General features: G+C 44.4%; 1 protein-coding gene and 1 pseudogene across 1 annotated transcript in view; both read left to right on the forward strand.

The window, feature by feature from the left end:
• LOC143677453 (rho guanine nucleotide exchange factor 4-like) overlaps positions 1–12462 on the forward strand; it is a 145187-nt gene that overhangs the window by 114720 nt on the left and 18005 nt on the right. Inside the window, 1 exon segment of the mRNA XM_077153418.1 lies at positions 10984–11123. Within this exon segment, the coding sequence (XP_077009533.1) occupies positions 10984–11123 (140 nt within the window).
• LOC143676194 (forkhead box protein M1 pseudogene) lies at positions 3750–6826 on the forward strand (annotated as a pseudogene).

Raw genomic sequence — 12462 nt, forward strand, 5'->3', positions numbered from 1 at the left:
TAGCTCTGAATAGCTTAAGGTGAGTTAGTCCATCAAATCACCCAAGCAGGTATTAGAGTAGTAGACATTGTACAGACAAATTCTGATTGTAGGGGAGGGTTGGATGGAAAGGTCTGTAGACACCTGTATTAGTTATCTATAGCTGCGTAACAAGTTACCCAAAGTTTGGTGGCCTAAAACACAGACATTTATATCTCATGCAGTTTCTGAGGGTCAGAAATCCAGGAGCAATTTAGGTAGGTGGGTTCTGGCTCAGTGTCTCTCTGAGGTTAGATACAAGATGCAGCCTGTGTCTCCATTTCTCAAGCTGTGGGCAGAGGCCTCCACTCACATCATATTGGCCTCTCCATGGGGTTGCTGAGTGTCTGTGTATCAGCTGATTCCCATGGGGAAAGTGATCCAAAAGAGGGCAACAACGAAATTGTAGTGTCTTTTGTGACCCAGCCTTGGAAGTGGCACATCATCACTCCTGCTACTCTGTTGTACTGGTCACACATAGAAACCCTGATATGCTACAGGAGGGTGTTTCCCAGGGCATGGGCGTCAGGAGGAGCCACAAGGGCATGGAGTAATATGAGTATTTTAGGAGGCTTTCCATCAAAATGCCTGAGACACAGGGTGACTACCCCTCAGGCCCCTGGAAAAGCCCAGTTGAGGGGAACTTTCTCATTTCCTGTGGGTTGTGAATCTTCTCAATTTGGCTAACCATACCAACAATGCCCTGTAGGGGAATTGCTGGTTTCATCCCTTGGGCCTGAGTGATAGCGCACACAGGCCCACCCGCAGGGATACCCCACATGGGCCCAGAAGGACATGGACCTGAACCAAATGGACCCAGGATGACATTCACCCTGGATGAAAACTACTCAGGATGGCATAGACCTAGGATGGCCTGGACCTGGGATGACATGGACCCAGGACGTCATGGACCCAGGATGTTGATTCCAATGACATTGGTCCATATGATATGGGTCAGATGACCTTGACCTGGGTGACAGTCACCCTGAATGACTGTCCAGGATGACCTGGACCTGGGAGGACATGGACCCAGGATACATGGACATAGAAGGACATGGACCCAGGAGAACATGGGCCTGGGATGATATGGACCCTGATCACATGGACCAGGAATGACATAACCCTGGATGACATGGAACAAGGAGGACATGAAACCAAGATGACATGTTCCAGAATGACCCGGACCTGGGATGACATGAATTTGTATGATACAGATCCATGTGACATGGACCTGGAATGACATGGGCCAGATGAGAAGGACCCGAGAGGACATGGACCCTGATGATATGGACCCAGGTGACATGAGAAGGACATTACCCCCTGACCTCCAGGGCAGTAGATGGAGGGACACAGCCACAGGCAAGGGAAAAGCTCATATTACGTCACAGAGATAAGGATGTCTGGTGAGCTAACAGAGGGAGAAGAGGACTCGTGGGTGGGTCAACAGTGAGGTTCAATGCTTAGGTAATAATGAGAGGCTGAGCAAGGAGAGCAGTAGGGACAAGAGATTCACATCTGTGAGTGTGGCCACAATACTAGGACTCTACATTGTACTTTGCTTGTCATTCCTGACCTTTGTAGTTCCCTAGATGTGTGCCAGTCAGTGATATGATGTTGGGATCTGCTTCAAGATAAAGGGCAAGTCAGGGTGAATGGTGGAGGATAGTGTGGATGAAATAAGATCACCAGCGTACGTAGGAATAAATCCCTATAGATGTCTTTTGTGAAGAAAAGTTGTTGACTATTAAAGAAGACCTAACTAAATGAAGAACTGTGTTCTGTTCATGGGAAAGGAGATTCGGATTGTAAAGCTGGCAAGGCTCCCCAAAACTGATCTATAGATTTGGTGAAGTCCCATTCAAAACCTCCACAGGGCAGTGGTGATGGTGGTGGTGAATACTGACAAACTACTATAAAATCTGTATGGAAAAGGAAGACTCAAAGAAACCCAGGGCATTCCTAGGATGCAGAACAGAATGGCAGGATTTGCCTGACCATGTGTTAGGGTTTGTTATAAAGTTGCAGAAATTAAGACTGATATTTTCAAAGAGAAACCTATAGACCAGTGAAAGAGAACTATTAATTTTTTATTGCTGCTAGAACATTACTGTAAACCTAGTAGCTTAAAACGACACAAATTTATAATATTACAGTTCTGTTAGAAGTCTACCACAGGTCTCAGTGGGCAAACTCAAGGTGTCAGCAGAGCTGCCTTCCTTTCTGGAGGCTCAAGGAGAATGTCATAGCCAAGCTACTATGACAAATAACACACAACAGTTTAAACAACGGGAATTTATTGGCTTATGGTTTTGAGGCTAGGAGAAGTCCAAAATTGAGGCAACAGCAAGGTGATGCTTTCTCCCCAAAGACTGTGGTGGTGTGCTGGTTGCTGGAGATCCATAGATTTCTCGATTTTCCTGTCATATGGCTATGCACACATTGATGTCCTTTCCCTTCTCTTCTGGGTTACTGCTGACTTCCTGCTTCTCCCGCCTCCCTGTGGTTTTCTCTTTATAAGGCTTCCAGTAATAGGGTTAACTCATGCTGTGAAAACCGTGTGTCTGATGCTCCCTTTATGCAGGTGTGGACAGATGAGTCAAAAAAATAAAGACAAAAAATAAATAATAGGGGAGATAAAGGGTTAAAAAATTGGATAGATTACAATACTAGTGGTCAATGAGAGGGAGGCGTATGGGATGTATGGGTTTTTTTCTTTTGACTTTTTGTTTATTTTTCTGGAGTGATGCAGATGTTCTAAAATTTATAACAAATACACAATTAGGTGATGATATTTGAGCCATTGATGGTATACTTAGATGGACTGTATGGTGTGTGACAATGTCTCAATAAAAATGTATATTTTTTAATTATTGAGGGGGATAAGCATTAAGAGGAATTTGGGATTTTCTCTCTGGGGTGTGTGTCTAGCTATTATTTTTATCTTTGGAGCAATGAAAATTGTCTAAAACTGAGAGTGATAAAGATTGTACAAGTAAGTAAGGATATTGTGAAACATTGAGTGTTTATTTTGGATAGGCTATTTGAATTATCTCAACAAAATCTGCAGATTAAAAACAAATAAATAGGGGGTGCAAGGGTAGTTCAGTGGTAGAATTCTCATCTGCCATGCAGGAGACCTGGGTTCGATTCCTGGCCCATCACTTCCCAGAAAGAAAGAAAAAAAAATGAACTCACAAAAGCAAACAAACAAAAAATTCAACAAATGGTGCTGATATATAAATAACGGGATACTCACATGGAAAAAGAATGAAATGTGACCCCACCATACAGCATACAAAATAAATAAATAAATTAGCAAATCCATCCTGATTTAGTTGGCCACACCTTAGCTAAAATAACATCTTCAAAAGTCCCTATTTACAGTGGGTTCACATCTACAGAAATGAGACTGAAATTAAGAACATTTTTTTTCTTCTGAAGTACATAATTCAGATTACACAGGGATAATCTGTTCCCCTGCCTTTTCCAACTTCTAGAGGCCAACCACATTCCTTGTGTCCTGGTGCATCCCTCCATCTTCAAAGTCAGCAGAAGCTGGTGGAGGGCTTCCTACATTGCATCAGTCCAACACCCGCCCATCTCCCTCCCTCTTTTATCATTTAATGACCCTCCTATTTACCCTGCCCCCTACCCCAGAAAATTCAGGATAGTCTCCCTATCTGAAGGTTAGCAGACTAACAGCCTCAGTTCCATCTCCAAGTTATGTAACATATTCACATGTTCTGGGGATTAGGGTGCAGACACTTTTGGGCACCATGATTCTACTACCACTGTAGAGTCCAGATGCTGACCCACCTGTATCAAAGCTTGGTTTAAGGACAGAGAAGACCAGACACTGTGGATCCATGAGGAAAGGACTACCTCATGGTACTGATTATCCTTACAGAAAAAAATGGATTTGGATTCCAACCTCACACCTTACACGAAACCATTTCCATGTGAATTAAAAACTTAAATGTAAAAATAAAAACTATAAAATATTAGAGAATACCAGAGAAGAATATCTTTGTAACTTTTAAGTAGGGAAGAACTTCCTAAACACAAACATATACATCGTATAGGACAAGGTTGACAAACTGGTCTATATTAAAATTAAAAATTTCTATTCAAAAGGTATCTTAAAATGGGTGCTGGTCCTGACCCCAGCCCAGGACCCCTCCCCTCTGGGGATGCCCTGGGATTCCCCACCCCTTCTACACCACCAGGGATCCAGCTAGCCTGACACCAGTCCCTATCCAGGATCCTGGCTGAGCTCCCAGTTTCAAGGAGCCCAGAGCTTATTCTCTGCAGTTGACAGAGTCTGTGCTTGTCATTTTCAATGAAGTACGAGAGCACAGATTCATAATGAAAACCAGCCCCCTGCAGCCACTGTTCTCAACAGACAGAGGCTGCCCTCTTCCTGTTAAAAATATCCCACATGAAACATCAAAGGAGGAACTTAAGAGGCTCCTGCCTGACAGGAGCCTGGCCAAACACATCATCAAGAAGGTGGAAGAGTTCAGCTCTTGCAAATTGCCAGGAGGGACCGAGATTATTAACCACCCCACCATGCCCAACCCCCAGGTGCTGACCATCCCCAAAAGTGCCAAGATCCAGAGCCTCATTAAAGCATTGACCACCCAAGGAAAAGAGAGCAGCATCTACACTCAACAAATCCATCCTCTTCAGCCCCCATTTTTCCATCAGGGTCCCAGCTTCCAGAAAACCAGCAATAATGACAAGAGGACAGAAGTGATAACTGAGACTCTGGGACTAAAGCACGCAGCAAAGGGCATGACTCTTCCTTGAGCACCCGGAGCCCTTTCCAGGCAGAGATGGGAAAGCTGTGCTGGCCATGATGCAGTAACTGCATTCTATCAACAACTGCTGGATCAAGATCCAGTGGCTTGGAGAGATGAGTTCTGATGGACTGGGCTTCTGCAGCTTCAGACCAGAAATGGAGAGGAAGGAGAATCATTACCTGGAGCAGTCAGGTGAAGGTTCAGGAGCAACCACATCTCCTCAGGACTCTGGATCTGAGTGGCTACCTCACTCTTACATGTCCATGATACCATTCACCACTAATAGCGTGAAGAATAAGCATATGACCTTGAAAAACATCTGTAGTTAGACAGACGATCATTTACCCTATGTTAAGAACATGGCCAAGCTGGGCTTGGAAGAATACCATTTGCTGCAGACTTTCTCTCCATGATGTGTTTGTTTGGGGGATATCTGCCAATGGCAGGGTCTCCTTTTGGACTATTTACCCCAGTGCCAATCGCTATAGATGTTGGACCAGGTGTTTTAGCAGCAGAAATGACACACTCCTGAGCTCTACAAGAATGTAACCATCAAAACTGAACTTCCCCTGGGTGCATGCCAGAGATAAAGACACTGCTACCCTGGGTCAACGTATACATGGTGTCCATCCAGTTCTTAAGTGAACCATTCACTGGTTTGCAGCCTTCAGTGAAGATGCCATTGCCCCTTGAGTTCAGAGCTTGTCCACCATAGCAGGTGAGTTCACATTGCCCCCTAGGTGCAGCCAGCTGAGGAAAGAATAACCCCTCTTTTCATTGCAAGACCAATGAAGGAGAACTTTCTGCTCAGAGAAGAGTTGTCTCCTTTGTGTCTGGTCCTGTCCATCAAGGAGGAAGAGATTCAACTTGGGGAGGAAATGCCACACTTAGCATGACCCATCAAAGTAGAAAGCCCACCCGTGGAAACGGGTTCTTCCCACTCCCCATCTTTTACAGAGGCGTCATCTCACTCCTGGGAGGATTTGTCCTGCTTTCCCACTGCAAGACCCAAGAAGTCCCACAGTGGGCTCGAGTCCTCAGCTCGGTGTGTCTCTGAAATGCTTCTGATTAAACCACGGGAGAGGAGAGAGATGAGCCAGTCCCAAAGGAAACATCATCTACTCCCTCCATGTTTGGATCATCCATCCAAGGTGCTCTTCTCAGATAGCCACCATACTTCCCAGTGAGCCATAGAGGTCCCTGGTCTAGCACATTCATGAAACCTGTGTGCTAGCTTGGCTGTTCCTAGGAGGAAGGAGGACCTTTGAAGACCCTCATTAAGAACAATTGGGTATTTGGCAAGGTGACTTATTGCCCTCCTACCTATGTGGAACCTGACTCCCAGGGATGAGCTGGGACCTGGCATCATCACAATAAGAAAGCCTTTTTGACCAAAATGGGGAAGAGAGAAACGAGACAAAATAAAGTCTCAGTCGCTGAGAGATTGCTGAGTCAGGAGGTTAACCTGGAGGTTATTCTTACACATTATATAGATATCCCTTTTTAGTTTATGGTGTATTGGGGTGGCTAGAGGGAAGTGCCTGACACTGTTTAACTGTGTTCCAATAGTCTTGATTCTTGAAGAAGACTGTATAAATATATAGCTTTTACATTGTGACTGTGTGTGAAAACCTTGTGTCTGATGCTCCTTCTATCCAGGGTTTGGACAGATGAGTGACAAAAAAATAAGGATAAAAAATTTAAAAATATGTTCTAAAAAAATGATCATGGTGATGTATAATACACAACTATATTATGATATTGTGAGCCACTGATTATACACCATGTATGGAATGAATGTATGTGAAGATGTGTCAATAAAGATATTTAAGTAAATGTGCTGGTTTGGAAGGATGTATGGACCCTAGAAAAGCCATGTTTCAATCAAAATCCCATTTCATAAAGGCAGAATAATCCTTATTCAATACTGTATGTTTGGATCTGTAATTAGATCATCTTCCTGGAGATGTAACCCAATCAAGAGTGGTTTTGAAGCTGGATTAGGTGATGACATGTCTCCACCCATTTGGGTGGGTCTTAATTAGTTTCTGAAGTCCTATAAAACAGGAAATATTTTGGAGAATGAGAAAGATTTGAAGAGAGCAGAAGTACATAGCCACAAGAAGCAGAGAGTCCATCAGCCAGCAACCTTTGGAAATGAAGAAGGAAAACGCCTCCCTGGGAGCTTTGTGAAGGGAATCCAGGAGAGAAAGCTAGCAGATGATGCCATGTTCACCACATGTCTTTCTAGATGAGAGAGAAACCCTTACCATGTTCACCATGTGCCCTTCCACTTGAGAGAGAAAGCCTGAACTTCATCGGCCCTCTTGAACTAAGGTATCTTTCCCTGGATAGATGCCTTTGATTGGACATTTCTATAGACTTGCTTTATTTGGGAACTGTAAACTAGTAACTTATTATATTCCCCTTTTTAAAAGCCATTCTGTTTCTGGTATATTACATTCCAGCAGCTAGCAAACTAGAACAGTAAATAAACAAATAATAGGGGGAGATGAAGGGTAAAAATTGGTTAGATTGAAATACTGTGGGTCAGTGAGAGGGAGGGGTAAGGCATATGGGATGTATGAGTTCTTTTTTTTTCTATTTCTTTTTCTGGAGTGAAAAGAGCATGGTGAAGAATATACAACGATATGATGATATCGTGAGTCACTGATTGCATAATATGGTTGGACTGTGCATGTGTGAATATTCTCAGTTTAAAAAAAAAAAAAAGAACTATTGGCTGAAAGACTGGGAACCTGTGACTCTAGGAAGCCTGGACATCTCCTGTAGCTCAAGCAGATCTGTCTCTCCATGACCCTTCAATACTGGAGGCTCACACTCTTAACCAAGGTGGTTGGGGTGCAGGGGAGGGGGGTATCTAGATTTCAGACCAGTATGAACCCTCCCAGGTGCCTTTGGCCCCCTTCCTAACTCCTTGGGACTAGTGGAGCTCAGCATCACCCCACTGGAGAGTATCCCCAGTTCCTCAGTTGACCCCTTCAGCAGCTGCCCCCTTCAAATATGGAGCTCCTTAACATAGGTTCCCCTAAGTCACAGGTCCCTGGCCTTTCAACCAGTCATTCTCTAACCGGAGGCTGGATATGGACACAATGCAAAATCAGCCTCCCTGGCCTGAAGGGACACCCGCTGGGCCCTGACATCAACTTGTCTCAGTTCATTGCTGAGCTACCATAGAAAGCTGGCCTTGTCCTCCCTGCTCAAGCTGCCCACTGCTCTGGAACACTCATGTGGCTGGGCAGGCCGAGGCTCATGGACTACAGGCCTTCCACGTAAGTCAGCAGACAGGGACCATCTGCTCTTCTGAGCAGCCCCTCTCCGGATTAGGCCAAAGCAGGAGTCATACCTTAGCTATGGCTAGAAATCATGCATACAGCAAAGTCCTGTAACTTGTCTTGGTGTCACCTTAGGCTCCCCAGGAAATTCTAACTCCTGTGTATCCCTACCAGGGCGGGATCAAGAGTAAAAAGGATTAGGAACTCCTCAAATTGTTTCAATTCTGTGCTGAGTGGCTTTTCTCACCTTCCTTACTCCTCTGTGAATAGTGTGTATTCTCCAAACTGTCCTCTAATTATAAACTTATTTCCTTAGGTCATTATCTAAGAACTGGTGGGTAGGGTGATGAGGGGATTCAGTTTGCTTCTGTCCCTGGCTTTTGGTTCCTAGAGAAGAGGACTGCCTGCAGGACACAGTTTCTTCCAGGCCCCAGGTATCTAGCTCAAGTGTCTTCGCTGCAGACACCCAGACAGGAGATCTGCTTGCCAGCATTCCTGTCATTGCTCCATGTTTCCCACTTCCCCATGTTTCCAAGTTAGCTTTCCTATAAGAAGAAATCCCAATAAAGTGTCTCTTTTGTACTGTGACAAGAGTTGACTTTGGGATGGAGAGATGGATGTATCTGAAGCAAAGAATGCAGGGGCCCAGATGTGCCCCCATTAGATGTTTCTCATTTAGAGTCCCTACTCATGCTATAGAGACAAGCATTGACTGAGACAAGCTCAGCTGGAGGCCTGAAAGGGCTGACAGAGCCCCTGAACTGCCTGGTTTCCTTAGCATGCACCCCAGCTTTGCATAGAGCAGCCCGGAGCCCAGCTGGCCACATGCATGTGAGCCAGCTCAAGAACACTACTGTAACCTCCAACTCAATAAAATCCAAGGTAGGGGAAAAGGCACTTTTGAAGAAAATGACAAGACAGGCTACCAGCTGGGAGAAGATACTTGCAATACATATAGGTGACAAATGTTTAGTATCCTTTGTCACCTGTATGAGGGAAAATAGCTGTGTGTATGGAGGAGGGAAAATAGGTGTGTGTATATGTGCACAAGTATGTGTGTGAATATGAGTGTATGTGTGTGTACAAGTGTATGGCTACATGTGTATACACAATATTTACATCAATGATTAGGTTAAAGTTAAACAATTCAAAAGGAAAATGGGTATTTCTCAGAAAGAAAGAAATACAAATAACCCTTAAATGTAGATAAAATGCTCAGCTTATTAATAATCAGAGAAATGTACATTAAAATCATAGTAAGACACCACCTCATAGCCACCAACCAACAATGGCAGTCCCAAGAGTTGGCCAGGAATTGGGGTGATTGGGGAAATGCATATGCTGCCCCCTGCATTCTCAGTTGGTAGAACAACTCTGTAAGACTATTGGGAATACTCTAAGAACCAATGTCACACTTGTAACTATGGGTGATAATTTCACCTAAGGGAGTGAAATTGGTTCTTGGGAGGGGGGAGTGTGGAATCTTAGATGTCACAGTGGTTTGAGGCCCTCCAAATGGCCACAGTACATAAACCATAGGTATCTGTCATAGCAAAACTTTTCACGAAGCAGGGCAATTAAGAAAACGATATCTGAAAGACCTTCTTAGTGGGGAGATAATGGAAAAAGTTTAAGAAGCACCATCAGAGAGAAACTCTTGGACACGTTCACCAGGAGGTGTGTCCAGAGCCACAATGACAGTGTTCAAAATAGCAACATGGAAAACAACCCACTTTTCTCCAGCAGTCCAATGGATATGCAAAATGTTTAATATTCATAAAATGCAGTTCTGGGAATCAGTGCAAATGTATGAATCACAGCTACACAAGCAGTTGAGTGAAAAGGGCCAATCAGAGAATAGCTCCTGGATGGTTCCATGTACATAAGGTCAAAACCAGGCAAAACTGAGCATAAATAAATGGAAAAACAAAGGCAAGTGTGAGAATGATTTACAAAAAAAATTCAAAATACTGGATGTTCCCAAAGGGGAAAGAGGGGAATGCGATTGATAGGGGAATTCCGAGATACTGCTGATGGTTTTTATTTTTTTAAGCAGTTTTATTGAGATGAATTTATATACTGTATAATCCATCTAAAGTGTACAATCACTGTCTTCTAGAATAATTAATTCACAATTAATTCTAGAACATTTTCACCCTAAATGGGTTTACTGTGTTATACAGTCCCATGTCTCATCCTCTGGCTCTCCTTCCAGCGACATACCTGACCCTAGACTTTCCCTTTCAACCACAATTGCACCCACATATAATCTCTGTCAGTTCCACGCACTATAACGTGTTCCCATCACCTCTATCCATTTCCAAATATTTACAATCCACTTAATTACATATTCTGCACAAATTAAGTTGCTGATGTTCTTTTTCTAGACAGGGTACTAGAAACCCCCAGCATTCATTTGATTAATAGTCAAATTGTGCTTGCATGTGCATTCTGTACATTTTCTTTGAAAATATGTTTATTTCATAGCGATTTTTGTTAACTTACTCAGGGCCTTAGGCCATATTTGACACTTGGAAAATGGTCTTGAATTGCATTTAGCTGGAGGAGACTCAAGTGTCTGCTATGACGTTTTGTGTTTCCTCTTCCCTGGATGGATGTGGACTGAACCTAGGGCAGTGTGAACTGGTGGTGAGAAAGCAGCCAGTGCAGTCTGACAACGAGACCACATTTTTACGAGGGTGATTTGAGAAACTAGTTCCCAGACCTTCTCCCTCCTCTCAGGGAAAGCCAGATAGTCCTCAAAAGATTCTTCTCCTTTCCTGCATCTCCTCCTTCTCACCTCCCTCTCCCCTACCCCTGCCTCTTCAAGCCGAGCTCCTCCTTTCCAAGCTGCTCTCTCTTTGCAGTGATGCCCGACGGAGCTCTGGACAAGGCGATGCATGCTGATGAGGCTGGCAGTGAGGAGGACCTGTACGAGGATATGCACAGCTCCTGCCACCACTACAGTCACCCTGGAGGGGGTGGTGAGCAGTTGGCCATCAATGAGGTAGGGCTCAGGGCTGCATGGGGCAGGAGGGTAGGCTGTCAGGGTGATTTCCAGCACACTTACAGAGGCCTCTGTTTCTCCCTCACTTGATGTCGTCTACTACCATCCAAGTAGACGAAGGTGGACTGGTAGTTTCAGTCCTTGCCATCACTGTAAGAAGTGGCATCTAGGAGCAGCTTGTCCCCCCTGCCCTGGCTGAGCCAGCCCAGCCCAGCCCAGCTTAGCCTACAGTACAGTGGTGCTGCTTGGCTGATGGTGTTTGTCACCAAGTAGCACCCCGTAAAGCCATCCTCCCAGCACAGAAGGGGCTCCGTTTGCTATGGGGGGGGGGGAGCAGCTTCCCAGTCCTATTAGGCCCCCTGGACCCTCCAGCCTGTCGAGCAGGGTTCAGAGCCAGGCAAGTGAAAACTGATTTCTTTCCTTTTGATGCCAAGAACCCAGAAGTATTGCTGTTGCTATGACAACTATGCGTAACAATCACCATATTGTGCTATTTGACTTAAGCAGAAGAAATGACTGATTAACCTCATCTCTTAATCTGGTTCCCGTACCAAGTTCTCTTTTTGTACTCTCCAAGGAGAGTGAAATTTTGAGACCTTGACTCTCCCTCTCTCTTTTTCTCATTCCTAATCCTATGTTCTCACCCTCTTCTTTTTTATTTGGAGCACTCCATTTTGGACAGTAGGTTTTCTAAAATCATATTATCTTAAGCAAAGTGTGCAGATAATGGTTTTGCTTTTTCTGGAAGGCTCAGGTTGCCATGCTCAGCCTTGGCACTTGGCCTTGGCAGGAGGCAGCATGGGTATTACGGGTGGGGGCAGGGAGAAAGCACTGGGGCCTCTAGCCCTGATTGTGTGTTCCATCCTTCCTTCGACTAGCTGTGGAGCCTGTTATAGAGCAGGAAAATGAGACAACCAGGAGGTTACATGAGGAATGGAGTGGAGAATGAACAGGACCTTGACATGGTGGCTTCTCACTCAACCTAACATCAGCAGAAAGCTTGTAAAGCTCCAAAGACATGTGGGGTTATTTGTTTGACCGTAGATGCTGTGTTTTCAGATTTTTTTTCATAATTTTGTGTCTGCTACGTGATGGCAAAATTATGTTTTGTCATATCTTGCTGCTGGTGATGAGCTGACTTTGAGGGCCCTCAGTCTTCGATGATTTGTTCATTCAAAGCTGCTTGGATTAGGAAAACCAATAATCAGGGTGCTCTAAATGAACAAATACGCTCCCGCAGAGGAGCACATTTGTCAGGGAAATGAAGTTAATTCAGCATATGAATTTTAGAACACCTGTTTTGGCTGACTAGAGAATTACTTCCCTGATTTGGTTCAAA

The sequence above is a fragment of the Tamandua tetradactyla genome, chromosome 3 (assembly GCF_023851605.1).
Source record: "Tamandua tetradactyla isolate mTamTet1 chromosome 3, mTamTet1.pri, whole genome shotgun sequence".
NCBI lineage: Eukaryota > Metazoa > Chordata > Mammalia > Pilosa > Myrmecophagidae > Tamandua > Tamandua tetradactyla.